General features: G+C 31.7%; 1 protein-coding gene across 2 annotated transcripts in view; it reads left to right on the top strand.

The window, feature by feature from the left end:
* Positions 1-22,390, top strand: part of LOC115877607 (E3 ubiquitin-protein ligase RNF19A-like) — a 62,938-nt gene that overhangs the window by 1,233 nt on the left and 39,315 nt on the right. For both annotated transcript variants that reach the window (XM_030893854.1, XM_030893859.1), the window contains exons 2-3: positions 15,110-15,429; positions 15,866-15,978. In XM_030893854.1, the coding sequence (XP_030749714.1) occupies positions 15,195-15,429; positions 15,866-15,978 (348 nt within the window). In that variant the 5' untranslated portion in view covers positions 15,110-15,194. The remainder of the gene's footprint in view (positions 1-15,109; positions 15,430-15,865; positions 15,979-22,390) is intronic.

The following is a 22,390-nucleotide window of genomic DNA, read 5'->3' as shown; positions in this document are numbered from 1 at the left end:
TATGGTGTATTCTCCCTCACATATTTAATCTAGGAATTGGGCCCATTATTGTTGGTTATGCGGGTTCACGCTATCCTAATTTCCTAATCATGGTCCTATCTTAGATTTGGTCTTCTTCTAGGTCTCTTAATTCCTCGTGGGTACTATCCTGTAATTTTTGTGGTCCATTTATTGTCAGTCTTTCTTGCCCGCTGTCCTGTCCATTGTCATTTGGGGGATTTGATTCTCTGGATGACATCTATTAATTGGATCTTTTGTTGTATCCACTTTATTTTTTACTGTTTTTCTTCGTTATTCCCAGCATATTTCGTTCCATCGAGCGTTGTGCGGCCTGCAGTTTCCTTGTAATATGCGTCCAGGTTTCGCATGCTCATGACTAGTAGTAAACATTGATCAAATATTTCCCCTTTAGATGAAGTGGTATTCTAGATTTATTGAATTTGAATATGATTGAGTTTCTTCCTACTTCCTATGTACTCCATGCTTACTAATTCTGCTGTTGATTTCTGGTAGTACAGATGCTGAGTTGTGTATTAGTTGGCTCAAACATATATATTCTTCAACTATTTTCAGTGTTGTATTGTTTCTCACTCATCTCTCACTCAATCAGTTCGTTGTACGTTACTTTAGTTTTTGCTAAATTCATTTTGAGACCTATTTTATTGCTGGCTTGTAGTTCTTCAGAACTATTGGCAATTAGGAGTATGTTATCAGCGAATGGTTAAGATATTCCCCGTCTCTTTTCAATCAAATGAAGATCGCTGTGATTTTGCATGTAAAATATATGGGTAATGTTATCGATTGTCATTTCCAAGCCAACTTGACGCCGTTTTTTTTTCGATGGTACGGTACCTAAATATTGAAGGTTTTCGAAAATAATTATTTTGTTTGAGACCTATTTTATTGCTGACTTGTAGTTCTTCAGAACTATTGGCAATTAGGAGTATGTCATCAGCGAATGGTTAAGATATTCCCCGTCTCTTTTCAATCAAATGAAGATCGGTGTGATTTTGCATGTAAAATATATGGGGAATGTCATCGATTGTCATTTACAAGCCAACTTGACGCCGTTTTTTTTTCGATGGTACGGTACCTAAATATTGAAGGTTTTCGAAAATAATTATTTTGTTTGAGACCTATTTTATTGCTGGCTTGTAGTTCTTCAGAACTATTGGCAATTAGGAGTATGTCATCAGCGAATGGTTAAGATATTCCCCGTCTCTTTTCAATCAAATGAAGATCGCTGTGATTTTGCATGTAAAATATATGGGGAATGTCATCGATTGTCATTTCCAAGCCAACTTGACGCCGTTTTTTTTTCGATGGTACGGTACCTAAATATTGAAGGTTTTCGAAAATAATTATTTGGTTTGAGACCTATTTTATTGCTGGCTTGTAGTTCTTCAGAACTATTGGCAATTAGGAGTATGTCATCAGCGAATGGTTAAGGTATTCCCCGTCTCTTTTCAATCAAATGAAGATCGGTGTGATTTTGCATGTAAAATATATGGGGAATGTCATCGATTGTCATTTCCAAGCCAACTTGACGCCGTTTTTTTTTCGATGGTACGGTACCTAAATATTGAAGGTTTTCGAAAATAATTATTTTGTTTAAGGAAAATACCAAACACTCTTACTCAGGTAGTTTAAAAGTTTTCAAATATGGTTTGATTGAAGGCAAACCAAGAGCTTTGACAATAAAAGTTTATTATATTTTTACTGGTCACTTTGAATTTTGTAAAGAACCAGTTCTTTTGTGTAAAAATATTGATTTCTTTATGGTTTATGGTTTTCCTGTACTGACCAGGAAGTGATGTATTAGGTGTAAAGGCAAGGGATACTACAATAAAATAAAGTAATTTTAAGTGTTGAGATCTTATTTTCGACGTTTTTTCGAACTTTTCACAGTCTGTTCAGCGAGAGGTTCCTTAACAGTGACAGTTTTTGTTGGTGAGATTTTAGTATATCCTCGAGTATATTCTATTCTTGTCAATGACTAAAGAATACCAATAGGACCAATAATACCCGAGATCAAATTGTTCCCAGTTGTCACCAAACAGTGCCCCGTGTCAAAGGTGAAGTGCAGAAAATTAATTGTTTATTTATCTAGAAACGTAATTCCGATTTCTTTATTCTCGCTGTGGCTTTTACACTTGAAATCTGAACAAAACACCCATTGTAATGATGTTTATACAAAGTTCACTATACACCATAAACTATTAAAAATCGCTAAAACTATCTCTGATATCATCTCCTTTGTTTCGCACCAAAAAAATGGTGTCCTATAATTTTACATCACAAATTTTGCTCCAGCCCGTATAATATGCTCGTTACGCTTTCTTGTATTCTGTATATACAGGGTGGTCCAAACTGTATTCCGCAAACTTAGGCAGTATATTCTGCAGATATAAATAAGTAAAAAAAAATCGTATAAAAGTATATCCTAAAATGCTAAGTTTCTGAGATAGAGGGTGTAGAAATTTCATTTTTATTTCAATTTTTTTCAAATAATTTATGAAGTAACTTCAATATTTGTATAGAAATTGGTGCCTGGAAACTTTTTGACATGAGAAATTTGATTTTGATGTCAATATGACTCTTACTTGTAGAGGGCGCCACCTATATATTTTTTAACTGGTTTGAAGGGTAATAACTTTTCGTCCATACCTGTTAGAACTATTGAGTAAAAAAATATACATTTACGACTTTTTTTTATGTAAAAAAGGTCTCTTGGTAAAAATCGCAACGAGTAATGGTTCTGGAGATATTTCAAATCGAAATTACCAATACGTGTCATCATTCATCATTGACATAATTTAAACATGTTGACTAAATAGGTATTAGACTGCAATCATAAATTTGAAATGTTTTTGTTCCAAAAGTTCAACAGAAACTGTTTTATCATAATTTTTTTGGCAGAAAAATTTATGATAAATTTAAAAAAATAAAAATTTTCAAAATTTATTAGTTCAGTCAAATAATTATATTATCTACTCAACGTGTTTATTTTTTGTCAATAATGAGATGTATTGATTATTTTCATTTTAAATATCTTGAGAACAGTTGCTCATAGCGATTTTTACCAAGGGACATTTTTTCCGTAAAATGTCATGGAAATGTATAATTTTTCACTCAGTAGGTTTTATACAGGTACGGACGAAAAGTTATTACTCTTCAAAACAGTAGGAGGAAAAGTAGGAGTCATATTGGCATCAAAATCAAATTTCTCATGTCAAAAAACTCCCAGACACCAATTTTTGATCCAAATATTGACGTTCCTTCAGAAATTATATGGAAAAAATCGAAATAAAAATGAAACTTCTACACCCTGTATCTCAGAAACAAAGCATTTTAGCACATACATTTATACGATCTTTTTTACTTATTTTCATCTACAGAATATGCGAAGCTTCCGGAATACAGTTCGGACCACCCTGTATTATAGCTTTAGTATTATCATTATCTATTCTAGATTCTACCAAACAAACACTGTCAAGCATTTATTTTGAATATTAAAGATCTAATATATTTTATTTATTTAAAGATTAAGAAGATATTTAATTAATTAACTAAAGATTATCAAGGTATTTTAATAAATTAGAACGCTCATCAGGTCAGAGTTTTTGTCCAAGCACTTTTTTCTCTTTTGAATGTAGAGCAAGGATTCTCCAACACTGTTTGAGTCGTTTTTCAACTGAAATCAATTAAAATCTTTCCAATTAACGCAGCTTTCATAACAGACATTTGGCAGACGACTAATTAGATATAGAAACTAGGGATGGGTCATTTAAACAAAAGATCGATAGTTTGAATATCGATATTTAAAAAAAAAATATATCTATGTATTTTCAAAATAGCATTTAATACCAGGTGCGTCTCAAAAGTGGCTCACCTCTATAACTTCTTTATTTTTTCAGTTAAAAAACGAGATTTGGTTTGTTAGTATATGGACATAAATTAGGATTGATTGACGTATTCAATTGTTTTCTGTCACTTCCTTTTTCACCGGAAATGACTACAACTTTTGATTTTTAAATGACATTCGGTATTTTTTTACTTTATTCCATAAAAAATGACACCCTGAATATAATGACATATCATATGTCAACCTTTGACATTTTCGCATATGGTTATTTGAAATTATAACTTGCGGTTCGTAACGAAAATTTGACTCGAAATACCAAGTGTGTGGTATCAAATTATTCGTAAAAAAAATCTTTCTCAAATATACTAATGAGCCACCCTCGTTCCATTTGAAAAAATTGAGGTATGATTAAAAATACGATTGGAGCATTTTCTAACTGGCCAGGATAAGACACTAAAAACATTAGACGACCCAATCTATTTTTCCAAGGCTCCTTGATTAAGAATTAGTGTTTTTAACATAGCCATGGCTCTCTAAATAATAAATTTAGTTAGAATACGATTTTTAATTAAGCAAAAATGTCAAAAGTTGACATATGATATGTCATTCTAATCAGAATGTCATTTTCTATCAAATAAAGTAAAAAAATACCGAGGGTGCCATTTAAAAATCAGAAGTTATAGTCATTTCCGGTGAAACAGGAAATGACCAAAAACAATTGAATACGTCACTAAATCCTAATTTTTGTCATATATTAACGTACCAAATCTCGTTTTTTTTTATCTGAAAAAATAAAAAAGTTATAGGGGGTGAGCCACTTTCGAGACGCACCCGGTATATTGTTTTTAAAGCGAAAGTTCATCTAAAATGATAAAAAATGATTATTGAAATAGTTGGGTTTTTTGATTTTGCTCATTTTGTTTGCAATACATTTAATAAATTCGAATATTTATCACCCGTTGGCACTGAAGACGTCTAAGGCTTGACCTCGTCAAAATTATCATCGATTGTCATTCCCAAGCCGTGTTTGACGCCGGTTTTTTTTCGGTCGTATTGTATTATTATTATTTACAATAGAGTTTTAAGGAAAATTTCTATAGCTATAATTAGTATTAAAACTAATAACCTTTACAAACACACACATAAGAGTAAGGTTTTCTTTACGTAAAAGGCCATATCAATTAAATCTGAATTTTATTAATAAGTCTATTGCGTAAAAACCAGATTTGTCTGCTGGTACTACTCTTTATATAAGGAATTACGTGCACAGAAATTCTAGTTGCTAGTATTTTTATCGTTTGGTCAATTTTCTTTGTTCGAAAATGCTTTTCTATTCAGTTTCGGACCTTCCTTATGTATTTTAACGTTATAAAGCGTCACTTGAGGAAGTACATCTACACATACAAATGGTTTAATTCTATTTTTAAAGGATATGACAGGTTTATGAACTAATAACTAATCTACGCGTCATTAGATTTATTTAGCGAGGACGTTGATAATGGTATTGAGAGGTATCCTTTAACATCATAATTATAACTAAAGGAGGAATTAGACTATATCGCTTTTGATGTGTCTATAGTCTCTTCAGGGAAGATTTCGACAGAAAAAAGGCAGATGACGTCCATACGAAGCCATTTATGTCATTAAAAAAGTTCCTAGTATTTTTTAATGTTGTTTAATTTAGAGCAATGTAATTGATTTTATGTATTTTATATATTTTATTGTAACCAAATTATTCATGTTTAACTAGCTAGAATGCTAAATAAAGATATATTTATTATTATTATTAAGCCAACTATGGATGGGTTGGTACAGGGTGTCACAAATTCGAGGTACGAGTATTGGTATCTCGATAACCGTAATAGATACGAACATGCTTAAATTGGGGCAAAGTTGCGCTTTGGGATGTTCACCAAGATGCCATCAAAAAAGTTTTAAAAATTTCAAGGTTTGCTGAGTTTTTTGGAAAAAATGGATTTTTTTGAAAATCAATTTTATTTTTTCCTGTCGTTACTTGTCGTAAAAAAACTAATTGTACATTTAAATCCAAGTTCTTTCAAAACCTAAAATAAAAAATGCACGTCCGCATTTAAAAACAATTAAGTTGGCCTCTGTATCTCACAAAATATCAGCTAATTTGAAAATCTAAAAATACTATCAGATAGCTCTAATAAAGTGGCTATGAGAATGTGCAATTAGTTTTATGATTTTCTAAAAAGTAACGACGGGAAAAAATAAAATTGATTTTCAAAAAATCCGTTTTTCCAAAAAACTCAGCAAACCTTAAAATTTTTAAAACTTTTTTGATGACATCTTGGTGAACATCCCAAAGGCGCAATTTTGCCCTGTATATGGAGGGTTCAGTCTCCAAGTTAATACGACAAAAATAATTTTAAACAACCATTATGTACTTTTCTATTATTCAAATAGTTAAGAACTGGATAGAATTTTAATAAGAATTTTGTAATGAGAGAATTTAACGTATCACGTGTGGAACATTTTCAGACTTTTAACAATTCGATTCTACGTGTACGAATTTTCGTTTTTACTTTTATTCTAACTCTAACGAGAAATACGAAATTAAAAATTCAACAAGCTATTCCAGCTTGAACATCATCCATTATTTTTCCGTTTCTATTAGGGATGTATAAATATATCGAATTTTTGTCAGAGAATTTTAGGATTCGTGATTGGAACTAAACAAATTATCGATAAAATTTTTATCAAATTATATCAATTTTTTAGCTTTTCTTTTTTTTCTTGTAAATATACAATATGGGAAGAAGCAGCTCACGATAGAACGGAATGGAGGAGAATTGTAAACTCAGTTAACAGCGACAACCAAAAAGTAAAGAGGCAACAGCAATGAGATTTTTGAATGTTCGGAGTGCGGTAGACAGATAACATCACGTATCGGGCTTTTAAGCTCATGAAAGAAAACGCCTTGCATGACCATCTTCGGATGCGTGTCAAATACTCGTCAGCGAGTAATGGCAGTATGTATGTATGTCTGTATGTAAATTTACAAGTTTTGACTTTGTTATTTGTGAAATATACATATTTTTCAATGTAAAAAAGTAATATTTTTCAATACAACTGTAGTGTTCAACATGGAAAAAAATACTTAGATAATCACGGCTTATTTTCATTCGGGCATACAAAACGAGGTTAAAAGTTGAACGTAATCGGCAAAGTAATTTTTAATCAATACAGAATCGTATTTTTGCAACCAAGGAGTACCAAAAGAAGATGGAACAATATAATAAACTTATATAAAAGTACAATAAAATTTGCCTTTAAAATTTATAAAACATATTTTTAAATTTATAACACATTGGTGAACTTTTTACTATTAATTTCAAATGCATCCTATTCCTATTGTATATTGGATACCTTCTCATAAACATTTTTTGCTATACAGGGTGAGTTTTAAATAAGTGCAAATATTTTCAGGGGTGGTATATTTCGACCCCAGGAACCCGTATGCGACGTTTTTTTTCGCAAAAAAAGATGTTGAAAATCGTGCATTTTCTTTTAAATTTCCATGTATATTTTTCGAAAACTTTTTAGAACTGCCTGTTCACCGCAAATTTTTCCACGGTATAATCATGCCCTAGACACTCAATGGTAATTTTATAGAACTACAAATTTAGTTTCTTCCGCATCGCCAGACGGCGCAAAAGACATTAAAGTACAGATTTCTGATTTATATATGAACATGACAGTCTCTATGTTAACTACTGTCTGTGGTCTAGATTTGTCTAGTTGACAAAATGTTGGTGATCCGTCAAGTTATTTTTAAATCATTATTTAAATAATTATTAATTCAAATATTCCTGATTTGTCGGAAAGTTCAGTGATTTCAGTGATTTGTGATTTTATTAGTTTGTGCATTCGTATATTTACAGTCGATCATCATTTTCGTGTTAGCTACTAAACTTTTTTTTATTAAAGTCATTTTGACATTTTAGAAATGATAAATTTATGAACCAAATAAAAAAGAGAGTTTAACCATAAATAAGTAAGTACATAGTTGGTAATATATAGTATTTTTAGTAACAGTTAATTAGTAGTCTATAATATTTTACTATATTATAATTTAGTTGCTAAATCAAAAAAAAAATAGACGCTATGTGATCTATAGTTGGTGTTTAAAATGTACGTATTTATAATTTTAATTTTGTTTTAATTATGTTACACTTCTAATGATCTAATAAAACATAAAATGGCAGTAAAAAAGTCTATATTTATTATTTTATATTTACAAGGAATAATTTTGCGCTTGAATAACGTTACCGTTTTAATTAGCGTTAATAAGTAACGGAACGCTAAAATTATGTTATGCCAAAACTCTCCATTAGTTTCTTCCGGATCACTAGGTGGGTCTAAATGACGGACCCATTTGTTTTATATCAGTGTCCAATCTATCTCTAGTACGTGACATTAGTCTATGGGTATAATTTCTTAATCTCTGATATTACTATAGTTACAGCTTTTCTCTATGGTTGCGGCACAAAAAGGGGTGCAAATACAGAAAAAATCCGGTGTCTCTCAAATTTTTTTCAAAAAAAGTCATTTTTTTTAAGTTTTTAAACTTAAATAACTCGGTTATTTTGGACTTAATTGAAAAACGGTAAAGAGAAATTATGTTTCTTTTATCGAGATACCAGCCCTGAAAATATTTGCACTTATTTAAGACTCACCCTGTATAACTCGTTTATGATACCCTAATATACGTTTTATTAAACAAGTAACCTAAGTACCAGTTTTGAAAAAAATAATAAAAAGAACCATTTTAGATCCTCTGTTGATATGTAGTTTTTCATCTTAAAATAACTTTTCTGTCTATGGGTACTATGGTACTACTACTAAAAAATGGACAACTCTCTATATCATTTTATTTAATTTTTGTTTGCTATCCTGTATGTATTTGAGAATTTGTATCATGCAAAACTAGTAAAAACCCATATGTCAATTATAGACAAAAATCCTTCAGTTTTATTGGAATTAATGTGTTAAGAAATTAAATATATTAAAAGGGACCTTGTGTTTGTTATTGATCAAATTCCTAATAGCACAGAAATTTATTTAAATATTTATTTCTTTGGATATAAATCGAAATATAATAAAGCTCTTGGCTCATTTCAAATGCAAAATACTTTCACAATCAAATGTTTTTTATTAATGAAATGATAGGACTTGATGATTACATAACGAAAACCAGTGTTTTAGGGAACACAGACAAAGGGAATATTATTACAGCTTGTTTAGTACCAGCAGGTATCAATATTAGACATTATATTTCTATAATAATAATTGTAGATTGCAGATTCTGTGAGAGGGAGGATGTTAATCACCGCGACCTATAGATCTAGTTTATCCTCCTTTCTTGAGTTATAACTCATTATAGGACCTCAGTGTTTTGACAATAGCCACTATATCAGGCGGTTTTACAGAGGGTAGTTCTCCATCTCCGATATCAGTTGTACTCTTTGAATAAGAAGACTAAGGAAGGAGCATAATGCTATCCATGTATTCATGCATGGTGGGCGGAAAAAGCACCATAAAAGCACTCTAGGGTGGGGATCCTTGACAGTTCTGTTTGACGATTCATTTGATACATTTGTATTTGATATGAAATTTTGTGGATTTGTCGGTCTTTACGGAGCTTATTTTATGTTATTTATTATTTACTCTACTACTGATAGTTGTATAAAGGTAGTAAATCTAGATGGAAATTGTGGCAGAACTTAAATTAACAGTGACACTATCGCGATTTATCGAAAAAGACTCTAAAATAGTTGGTTGTGTAGCGTGCGGTAGATCTCGGCAAAAATTGAGTGAAATAATGGAACAACTTTTCGCTAGTAAGTGACTATATAATATACATACGTGTAGTAAACCGATCATTTATGAAATTCACTTAAATTAACTAAACTATATATTTTTCTTGCATTTTAGCTTTTATTTCTTCTTCTTAAGTCGCCGTCTCCGCGCGGAGGTTGGCGATCCAAATGGCTAACATAGTCCTGGATACTGCAGCTCTGAAGATATCTATTGATGAGCAACCAAACCATCTTCTGAGATCTTTCAACCATGAATTTTGACGTCTACCTATTGACCTTTTTCCCTGTATTTTGCCCTCAATTATCAATCTCAAGAATTCGTATTTATCACCCCTCATTACATGACCTATGTAACTCGTTTTCCGATGTTTTATTGTTAGCAGTAGTTCTTTTTGTTTTCCCATGCGTCTAAGCACTTCTTCATTCGTTACTCTTTGTACCCATGATATGCGAAGTATTCTTCTATACAAATACATCTCGAACGCTTCCAGGTTCTTCTCTAGGCTTGGGTTAAGTGTCCAACTCTCACAGCCGTATAACAACACTGAAAGACATAGCATCTGACCATACGAATGCGAAGTTCCAGGCTAAGATCTGATCTTGTGAAGAGTTTTCATTTGTGTGAACATGTTCAATTCTAGATCTTATCTCTCTTTTTCGGGTCGATCTGATCGTTTATAACTGTGCCCAAGTATTTAAAAGAAGACACCTGCTGCACTACATTTCCCTTTAATTATTAAATTCGCATTGACGTTAGCTTTTGAGAAGACAAGCACCTTGGTTTTATTAATGTTTATATGCAGTCCGAATTGTTCACTATGTTGAACAATGCGGTCAGTCATTCTCTGCAAGTCAGCCATGCTATCCGCCATAATCACGGTGTCATCCGCATACCGAATGTTGCTAATCCTGATGCCATTCACTGTGATGCCTCCGTTCGTTGTTTCTAGCGCCTCTCTGAAAATGGCCTCTGAATAGATGTTAAAGAGGAGTGGAGAAAGTATGCAGCCCTGTCTGACTCCCCTTTTATCAATACTGCATCCGATGTTGCTTGTTCAACTCTTACTTCTGCAATTTGATGCCAGTAGAGGTTGGAGATGATCTTTATTTCTTGTTGATCTACTCCGGTATCTTTCAGGATTTCAATCATTTTGTGGTGTTTTACACAATCGAATGCCTTTCGATAGTCTATGAAGCAGGTAAAAACGTTGACGTTCATGTCTCTGCATCTCTGCGCTAAGACATTAAGAGAGAACAATGCTTCACGTGTTCCAAATCCTCTCCTAAATCCGAACTGTGTATTATCAACCTGGATGTCACATTTTTTATATATACGTGTGTGTATTATTCGTAAAAATATTTTAAGCTTTTATTTATTACTTGTCAAAGATTAGATGTCAAAGAATTTAGATACGTTAATTTGACTTACCTGCTTCAGTAGCGTATCGGATGTTTGTGTTAATAAATACTTATTATAACCTATCTATTTTTATTAGATTTATATATTTTTATAACAATTTTAATAACTACCAACATTTATTCACACCGTAAAATAAAACAACAAATTATTGAGTCTACCCCACGTCTACCCTACATCATAGTTTTACATTTTTTAAATAAAATTAGAACGACACTGAGAAACCGGAATTTAAGTCGGCCATATTTGAGGCCCATCGCGGTGTATCTAAGATTTTTGATATGCTCCTTCCTTAGTCTTCTTATTCAAATGTTGTACTAAAATTTATGGCACGAATGGTTGTCATCTCGGCGCACTCAGTGATGAGGTGTTCTGGTGTTTCCCCATTTTCTCCACAGAATCTGCATTTGCCGTTGTTTGTAAGCTTCAATCTATTGAAGTGTTCTTTGAGTAGACAATGTCGTGTTAAAAAAACCGTGACAACCCGAAGATTGGTCTTACTCATAGACTTAGACTACACTATTTACATCTACACGCGGTCAAACAATCATTTTTGTACACATGTTTACTTCTGGGTACACTCGACCGCAGCCGACCAAATCTTCCTCGTCCAGCCTGTGTTGTCACGTCTTTAATATTATCAATATTTTTTTACTTATTATACACATATATTGAGATATTAATACTGCATTTTAATAAAGTAGGTTTTAATATTCCATAGATGTATTAAATAGTCCTTATACTACTTTATTATAAGTCGAATACTATGTACCTACAACACCGATTAGAGGCGAGGTCGTATTCATTCTTCCATTATCTTGTAGTACGCGTCGCACGTGTGTAGTAAAGCATTGTTGGCCGCTACTTCTCTCTAGCTGAATTATTGCATTTTCTTAGTTTGTAGTCCTTAAATGTTTATTTTATTTACTTTTTGTATTCAAGAACTATAAAATATGGTTCGCCAGTGCCAAATTTGCAAGAAATTTGACTTAAATGATCCATTGAGTCTCGAAACGACTTTGGACTGGTTACCAACTCTCAATTTACCAATTGGGAGTCAGTGGCGTTGTTGTAGAAAGGCCCTTATTTAGATAATATTTGAGTAAAATGTAAAGTCTGATTTTTTTTCTATTACATAATCATTTATATAAAAGTTTTTGTAACAAGATCATAATTATAACCCTGTTATTATACAAGATAAATTATATTAGGCATCGGTTAAAAAATTAATCATGTTTTTATTAAAAATATATTCCAGTTTATCCTAAAACTATCTTCAGAATCTAAAATAACATACAAGAATTTTAAAATGATTTTACATTATGAAACAATATTTTTTAATATACCGGGTGCGTCTCAAAAGTCACCCCTATGACTTTTATTTTTTCAGATAAAAAAGAAAACAGATTTGTATGTTAGTATATGACAAATTAGGATTGACTGACGCATTCAATTGTTTTCGGTATTTCCTGTTTCACCGGAAATGACTATAACTTTTGATTTTTAAATGGCACCCTCGGTATATTTCTACTTTATTCGATAGAAAATGACATTCTGAATAGAATGACATATCATATGTCAACTTTTGACATAAACAAGTTTTAATCAAGAAGCATTGGAAAAATAGTTTTGATCGTCTAATGTTTTTCGTGTCTTGTCTAGGCCGGTTAAAAGATGCACAAATCGTATTTTTAATCATATGTCAATTTTTTTAAATGGAGCAAGGGTGACTGCTTAGCATATTTCGAAAAAGCATTTTTTTATGAATATATTGATACTTGGTATTTCGAGTCAAATTGTCGTTATGAACCGCGTGTTACAATTTCAATTAAACCTTATGCGAAAATGTCAAAAGTTGACGTATGATATGTCATTCTATTCAGAGTGTCATTTTCTATCGAATAAAGTAGAGATATGCCTAGGGTGCCATTTAAAAATCAGAAGTTATAGTCATTTCCGGTGAAACAGGAAGTGACCCAAAACAATTGAATACGTCAATTAATCCTAATTTATGTCATATACTAACATACAAATCTTGTTTTTTTATTAGAAAAAAATAAAAAAATTATGGGGGTGAGCCACTTTTGGGACCGAGCCGGTATAATAAAGACAGTACCGGGTTAAATAAATGTAGTTTTTATTTTATCCACTTCCTAAAAGCTTGCTTTAATGAAACAGATCTCTGTTTTCTCTAATTTACATAATAAGACATCACTTACCAGAAAAAAAAATTACAACAATCATGAAGTTTTTTCTCTTTCCATGTCGCCGATTCTAATATTAGGGTTGTAAATGTTTGACTAAAATTAATAATTAATTTATTAATTTCAAAAATTAAATAGGTAATTTCGATTATTAAAATTTTTTCTATAACATGTATTTTATTATTTTTATCGCTTTTGGATGTTTTTTTTTCTAAACTTTTATTTAAAAAACCTCTCCTAAAGAGGAAGAAAATTTTTAGTTGAATTATAGCTTCATTAAATTAAAAAAAATACCCGGCTATGATACGGAGAGTTCAGCGGTGGGATTCTGTAAGCTCCGTAGCAAGAAATTTCCTGCCTAGCCTATGCTATTTGTATACGATTGATGAGTCACTAGACAGGGAATATGTTTACAGAATCGCTAGTCAAGTGTACTGAGGAACGAAAGACAGTGTTGCATTCCTCGTCAGAGTCGTCAGGGAACGACCGTTACAACGGAGACAACCTATCTATCGCTCGTGTCGCACTCGTTAGACCCTAAAACAATAACACAACAATAACAAGACATTGTCTGACCGCATCTTCCAGCTATTTATGAATGAGATGCTCAGTCTATATTTTATTTTAAGTCTATGGTCTTTCTTAAATGTAGAAAAATCTTTGATTGAATTGATCTGAAATAAAAATGCTTGAATGGCTAAAAATAATATTTCGTTTAAATTCAGCAATTTAACATTACTCCTGAAATATTTTTATTAGTTTTATCACTACTAAACGTGTCTCTATTATGCCTAGTCACACGCAACAAATATATAAACATTTTATCTTAATGATGCTATCAAAAACGTATTTGGTGAAAACACAATTACCTAATTGCAAGAAAACTGAGAATTTTTTTGTTAATTGTTGAACGAAATATTATTTATTTTATTAAAGAAAACTGTCATCATTTTTGTTGTTTTAACAGAAAAGAATATGAACATTTTCTAATAATCTATATTCTTTCCCGAGTTTTTTTCTATAAAACTGCTTATCATGAAAACAGGTGTTATTTATTTAGCAGTGTCTACATAAACTGTGCAGTGTTAATGAGTATCAAGTTCAGAAAAAATCTATAAATAAAAACAGTAGAAAAATTCCAATAATAAAATTGAAAATCTATTAATAAACCCAAAATTTTTGAAAATAAAAACTTTGGGTTGGGAAAAGCAACAAGTTATATGTACCTCTGTCCTCTGTCATCTGAATATTTACTATTATAACCACAGCCTATTTATACTCAGCCTGCCAATTTACGATCATTTGCATGGAAATCTGTGTACCTACCTAGATATTCGCTTGTATGATGTTATACGGAACAACCAACAATGATTGAAATAGGGTATTCTGGATTTTGCTCGTTTGGGTAGCATTAAGTTTAAGAAATCCGAAGCAGTTATCATTAGCATCACAACAATCCAAGAATTAAATAATGTGATTATTTTTTTTACAATATTTAAATTAGTTTTTCATAATGATGTGGGACTAATCAAAACGAGATGAGAAATAAATGGATTTAATCTAAAAGTTTTTTAATTTAATTATTGAATAAGAGTATTAAAAAATATAAGGTAGATTACGTGCTCATAATAAAATGCATATTAAGGTATCATAAAATAGTTTTATTCCAAGAAAACTAGTATTGCCAACTGTTTCAATCTTTGTTGATCGCTCTGTATATTAAGTCCGGTTCTGAGCTTTATTTATTTATATTAACTAAATAATTTATTTTTTTCAGATCTAGTCATCCATTAGCTATGCCATCCATTTCAACGACATCTTCTCCTCATAACACCGTCTAATCCCACTCCCCACCACCTGATATGAGGGGATCGTTAGACAGTGGTGGAGGCCAGGACAGCGGAGGAGCCAGTGGCGCCGGTCCCGGTCTATCCCCTTGCGTTGCCAGTGGCGCGCGCAGCAAAAAGCGATTCCCCGGGCGCTGGTCGCTGCGCCAGCTAATCTACTCGTCGCCATTGACGCGCAGGCGTAGCTCTGGAGGAGGCGGAGTCAGCACGTCATCTAAGGCGCACAGGAAGGCGGAGCATAGCGCATCGAGTAAGTTGAAAATGTCATTTAGTGTTGACAGAACTACGGATTATTCCGTAGATTTGTGGATTGTATATATTCTTTGGACGTAAGGATTCTTTTCCAATACCACGGATTTTCTGACTTTGAACAATTAAACATATACTGTATGATCTGAAATTTTATAGCGTTAGTGTTCTCTTCGAAATAAAAATCGCTGTCATTTTATATACACTCAGATGCAAAAAAAACGCAACGAAAAAAAGGTTGTGTTATATTTTTAGAAATATATGTTTTAACTATTTTAATAACTAATATAACATTTATTGACAACGTAAAAACAAACCAAGATATTATTGATTATACTCTACATTATAGTTTTACATGTTTTAAATAAAATTAGAACGGTACTGAGATATTGATATTATTTGAAGGAATATTTAAGTGTGAATATTTTTGTTTGTAGGTAGAGATGTGCCAGATGGGAAACCAGCCAATACATCGAAAGATAGTGATAAAAGTAACGTTGAACTGAATAGAAGTACCAGTAAATCTTCTGTATACGCAGCTAGTACAAAGGTAAATTTACTTTTTTTATTTTTTTTTAGTCTTTTTATATTAAATTTTTATGCTAGGAAGTTTATAAAGTTTTGAAATTGCTCCAAAAATTATTGAAGAAAGATATACAGGGTGTCCCAGGTTGAGTGTGCATTAGAAGTTTCTAGAGAACCACAATTTTTTATTACATACTTAAATTCTCTGTAAAATTCTATGAATATTGATGTTAAACACTCTATATCTAACATTAACCGTTTTTGAGAAAAAAAAATATTTAAAATTTTTGGACGAAAAAAACTACCTGTCAAAAAAATTTGTATTGGTAGCCTAAAAGTCAAATTTAGTGATTACCACAACCACTGTGAGTTAAAGAGAATGCATGTGGCTGTCTATTTCAAAAACTAAATTATTCAAATGTCATATAATAATGGCGGTAGCTGTCATGGAATTGAGCAAATAAAAAATTATCATAAATCATTTTTTTCAAATGGAAACCCACATTTTTTTTATTTCACTAATGAAAAGGTTTTTTAATTCGTTACTTTTTAACTATACATGTTCCTTTACCTAAAATAAATCGTTTTTAAGATTCAATTTAAGATTTAATTTGAAAATGTATATTTTTCTTGATTTTATCTAGCTTCCTTTGACATCAGATGTCAAACGGTCAGACAATTTATTTCCATCTGTCAGAAAACGAATTATTTGAATTTCCTATATTATAAATACTGCCTGTAAGTGTTTAAAAAGTGTATTTATAAAAATATATCTCGTATTTTCGCTCTTTAACTCACCGAAAAAAAAACAGCGAAAAGTTGACTCGAAAAGAAAGCGTCACAATATGACATGGCCAGATCTATTGTTTTACATCACTTGACGTTTAAAGTTATAGGCTACTGGTTAAAATCAAGAAACATATACGCTTTTAAACTGAATCTTAAATAACTTAAAAACGATATATTTTAGGTATAGGAACATGTATAGTCAAAAAGTAACGAATTTTCACTAGTGAAATAAAAAAGTGTGTTTTTATTTGAAAAAAATGATTTATGATAATTTTTTAATCGCTCAATTTTATGACAGCTACGGCCATTATTATATGACATTCGAACAATTTAATTTTTGAAATAGATAGCCACATGTTTTCTCTTTATGGCACAGTGGCTGTGGTAATCACTAAATTTGACGTTTAGACTATACACATATTTTTGACAGGCAGCTTTTTTCGTTCAAAAATTTTAAATATTTTTTTTTTCTCAAAAACGGTCAATGTTCGATATAGAGTGTTTAATATCACATTCATAAAATTTTACAGAGAATTTAAGTATGTAATAAAAAATGGGGACACCCATTTAAAATAGGAAAGTTGCTATCAACTTCCGGAAGTGCCGCCATATTGAAAATACTTTAAATCGATCGATCTCGTTGTGAAACTATGATGTGCAAAAAATCTCCGAGCTAGATGTTGTAGTTCTCTAGAAACTTCTATTGCACGCTCAGCCTGGGACACCCTGTATATGACCTGGCTAACTTCGTACCACTGAGAGTAAAATCAGTGAGTAAAATCAATTAGTTTTTTGTCAATTGGGTGGTACGGATGAATGATTAACCGAATTATCTGGAATGATTGAAGCCAATGGATTTGACAGTTGTTGTCATGTGTTTATTTTTGTTTACATTTCGATTTAAGAATTTTCTATACATTTCCGTATCTTTATGGATTTGAATATGCTATTTTTAACTATTTTCTGTTGAATTTCTGTTCTACAATGTCGCTGATTTACAGTGGATCAGTAATTACAAATAAGTTATCAACGTGCGTGACATGAGCTGTCAATTGTGGAAGATAGTAAAGTTTCAAACCTAATTTATTTAAAAATAAGTTTTCTATATATTTTTTTTCGTTTTTCCATTTTTTGCGATATTTTATTAGTTATTCTGCTGTTCGTTCTTCAGTTATAAATGGTGTAACTAACTCGACTTTGTTTTATTTGTTTTGATGTATGTTTAACAACATTTTATATACATTTTATGTTGTTTTATTAAGATTTCAGTTCAAATCTTAGACAAATAATATAATCTAATAGTCTACAGTTTAAATAAAAGAAGAGATACTATACATTTTGATACCACGTCTGGGAATGAAGAATTTGAATACACAAAGCTCTGATAATATACAGAAAATAATTCATTTGCTTACCAGTATCTGGCTGTGTCAATGTTCAAAGTACTTTCGATTCACATTTTTTAAATCTTGAAGAATCACAATTTGAATGCTTGTACAGTCATGAATCTCAATTACTTTTTAATTTTGGATAAAAGATGACCTTGACTAGTTTATTTTTTTGTTTATAATGTCTTTTTATGATTTTTTTCTGAGCATATACAATACAGATTTGTTGGGAAGGGGGAAGTTAATAACTGCGACTTTATAGATCTAATTTGTCCCTCTTTCTACAGTCTCAGAGCTTTGAGAAAAGCCAGTATCTGAGACGGTTTTACAGAGGCTAGTTCTCCATCTCCGATATCAGCCGTGAAACTTTATGGTACGAATGGTTGTTCTGGGGTTTCCCCATTTTCCCCATAGAATCTGCATTCGCCGTCGTAGCAGAGTTTATGGCCCTAATGGTTGTCGTCTCGGCGTACTCGTCATCTAGTGTATCCCCATTTTCTCCACAGAATCTGCATTTGCCGTTGTTCTTCTTAGCTTCAATCTACTGAGGTGTTCGTTGAGGAGACAGTGTCCTGTTAAAAACCCCGTGATAATCCGAACATTGTTCTTACTTAAATCAAGGAAAATCATTGATTTTTTTCAGCCGTAAATCCTGATAAATTTCTTCGTGTGTCTTAGACCGTTGGATGCTTCTCATTCCAGGTTACGGATTGAGTTTCTCTGGTCCAGGTTGTTTGGTTACAGTTTATCTTCACCTTGGACTGCAATATAAGTCCTGAGTTAGTCCCCTAAGTTTGAGAAACCCTGTATATCATACAACTGGATAATAAACTAATTTAGACCAATTAAATTAAAGCGGTTACTATTAGATTTGCGCAATCCAAACATCCTTCGTAGAACACAGTATAGATCTAATGATAAAATTAATTAGTTTAAATTGTTTTTGAGAAATTTTTACGCTTCTACTCGTAGTACAATGGATGTTTCCGTATTAAGTCAAAACGAGGCCGAGTGTTTCTCAAAGCCGCGTGCGTGTCTTTTTTTTTTGTCGTGAAAAATCGAATCGAACACAAAAGCCATTCATATTTCTATTGAATTAACTTGAAAAAGATTAGGAAACATCATTTTTACAATTTAGAGCTAGTAGGAAGTATTTTTTGCAAGTAAAAATTGTTTTATATACGTATTTTCATCAAATAATTTGTTAAAGAGCCTTTTTAAGAGCGAAATGAAGTGATCACGATCAATTTGCAATTTTTTCAATTATTGTTCCTTTTTGATGTAATTTTTTAATATGACGAGATGGTTTTGGTGACTATTGTCGTAACGTCATATTACGCTGCATTCGATACTCTAGACTAAATTAAAAAAAAAATCTAAGACTAACAATACAGTCCTGGTTTTAATAGACATTAATAGCGATAACAGAATTAACGATATTAAAGAAAACATCTTTAATACTCAAGTATACAAACAGAAAAAAAAATTGTAAAAAATACCCTAATACTTTGTATTGCCTCCCTTGGCTGCTATAGCTGCCGGTATACGTCCGTTCATACTGCCATTGAGGCTGCATATATTGTATTGCGGTTATGCTTTACCATTCTTCTTTAAGAACCAAGCGAAGTTTATTTAATGAAGTTGGTACCGCTTCACGACCTCTAACCCTCCTGCCAGCATTTCCCAAACGTCGAACATGATGGGCAGTTCCATAGTATATGTTCACAATAATTCAACAAAGCCGCCTTGTCATTGAAAAATAACTTCAAAAAGAAATGACAATTGAAAAAATTTCAAATTGTTGGTGGCAAGTTCATTTCGCTCTTAAAAATTCACCAAGGCATGTATTGAGATGATCTAAAAACAAAATGCTCAGGAGACATGGTTCTGACCATAAAGTTATATTTTAGGAAAATTTACACACGAAATTATTGTACAGGGTGTTTTAAAGTTAGGGTAAAAAAACAACCCCTCGATAACTCTGTATAATATGCCAAATACTAAAGTTTATAAAAAAAACTGAGTTTACGATTAAAAGGTGATTTAATTATATACAGCTTGCTAAAAAAATCATGAAAATAGGGCTAAATATAACACTTTAAATTTGACAAAAAAATTTCCGTTGCGTTTTTTTGCATCCAAGTGTATAACCTTTCTTTTTAGCATCTAATTTTCACAAAATAGGTCCACACGATGCTCGAGTACCTAAATTCCCATATAGCGCCATCTTGGACTGTCCTATTATTCTGAAACTGTGCAAAAAAAACAGTAGCAGACGACAACAATAAAATTACAAAACAACTTAATCTCTAAACGTTAATTGAAAGTAAATCGTGGATTTATGTTAAAAGTATTGTCATTAATCAGCATAAAATACCGCACTTTTAACCACTCTATTGTTGGCGTTTTTCCCATTCAAAATGACACTTCGTTTAGATAGAATTCCTCGTGATTCATTCTTTTTCAAGCGTGTAATAGCTCAAATACCGGGTTTTTCTTATCTTGCTTGAGGTGAGAGAACAACACTTTTATGAGTAATTGTCTACGTAGGTAATGTTTGAAGGATATACGTACTTAAGATAACTAAGTAATTTAAAGAAAAGAGGATAGATACACGAAAATATGTTAAAGATGCATTCCTAGATACGCATAAAAGATAGTCTAACCGATATACATACAATGACTTGTTTAGACTCAACATATACAAAGAAAATGTAGACAAACCGTTTGTTTATTATTATTTTTTTAGTCTGTCCAACGACAAAATACTTGACCCTTGATTGATTTGTCTGCCATTTTCAAAATAGTCTATTTTATTTTACAAAGAAATAAGTTGGTGCTATTGGTGGTTGGAGTGGAAAAAATTTTAGTGACAAGTGTTTACTTTCAAATTATAAAAAAACTGGATAAAACTGAAAAAATCCAATCGAGTTGTTTTATTTAAAAAATATATTTTAGGGTGTGTGAATAGAAAACAATCAAAGATTTGGAAAACAAACCACAACATACAAAAAATCTATAAAAATGAACTATGTACTTATTTCTTATCTTTAAGTTTCAAGAATCTGTCTGCATTTATTATTATTATTATATTTATTTATTATATATACCCTAGCCTTCTTAGCTCCATCTACGGTAACGTGGATGAAGCAAGCATATTATTATTATGTTTATTAACATAACGTATGTACAAATTAAAAACGTTTTAATATTAATACAGAAATAAGTAAAATACAACATAATTAGCACAAAATATTTTATTAATAATAATTTCTATAATTTACACTGAATTTTATTCCTGAAAAGTTCATTAATTAACTTTAATCTTATTTTTTTATACTACCTTTTTTCACCTTATCTCACTACAGTAGTAAAAGTTATTATTGTTTACCTATTGAGTATTAGTATTACTACTACTCCAGTTTTTTGTACATATACGACACTATACAAACTTTGGCTAATACAACTTACTTTTCCCTCGATTTTTCTTCCACTTGACTTTAAAAAACACAAGTAACAGCACAAACCAAAATGCAAAAGCAATATTGTAAATATTTATCGTTTTCCAGAACGTTGCTTATTTGACATAATTTGACACAAATTATAACCGAGTTTCGTAATGACAAGTTTCGAAAATCTTAAGGCGAGTTCATACGCATCTGCGTCCGTGCGTCGTTCATCGTTCCGTCACTTCAATTATATTGAAATATGATCTGTCATTTTTGAAATAAACCAATGAGACTGGTTAAAAACAAGAGACGACGCATGACGGATCTATATATAAACCCTTCCATAGTTAACTTAAAAAATACTAGAAACTTTCTTTCGTCAAAAAGATGGATTGGTATGGACTTCATCTGCCTTTTTTTGTCATCGTCTGTCGAACTCTTCTCTGGGTCGTAAAATAGAGTATACTTTTGTCTGAGGTGAGAGTTACCTCTCCTAAGTCATCTCTTGACCGATATTTTTACCGGATCGATACACAATATCGATATTTCTGAAAGCACCGCCCATCCCTAGTCGTATTTGACCCAATATTCGTTACGTAAGCGATTTTCCTCGTGTTCTGCGTCATTTTTCCGGCTTTTTCGCCGTACAAACCCGTATCGAACACCGTAACCAAGTCCAATCGTTGATTTTTTCACAGTTTTAACCGCTAAAACCTTAACAGGCCGCAATATTTTCGATCTATCTGGGTCAGCTGGGAGCTGCTTTCGTTTCTGCACTTACGAAACCGCACCACTGTGTGTTAAGTAAACC

The sequence above is a fragment of the Sitophilus oryzae genome, unplaced genomic scaffold (assembly GCF_002938485.1).
Source record: "Sitophilus oryzae breed Bouriz unplaced genomic scaffold, Soryzae_2.0 scaffold_1060_pilon_pilon, whole genome shotgun sequence".
NCBI classification, from domain to species: domain Eukaryota; kingdom Metazoa; phylum Arthropoda; class Insecta; order Coleoptera; family Curculionidae; genus Sitophilus; species Sitophilus oryzae.
Note: the sequence above shows the minus strand (reverse complement) of the source record. Positions and strands in the feature narration are given on the sequence as shown.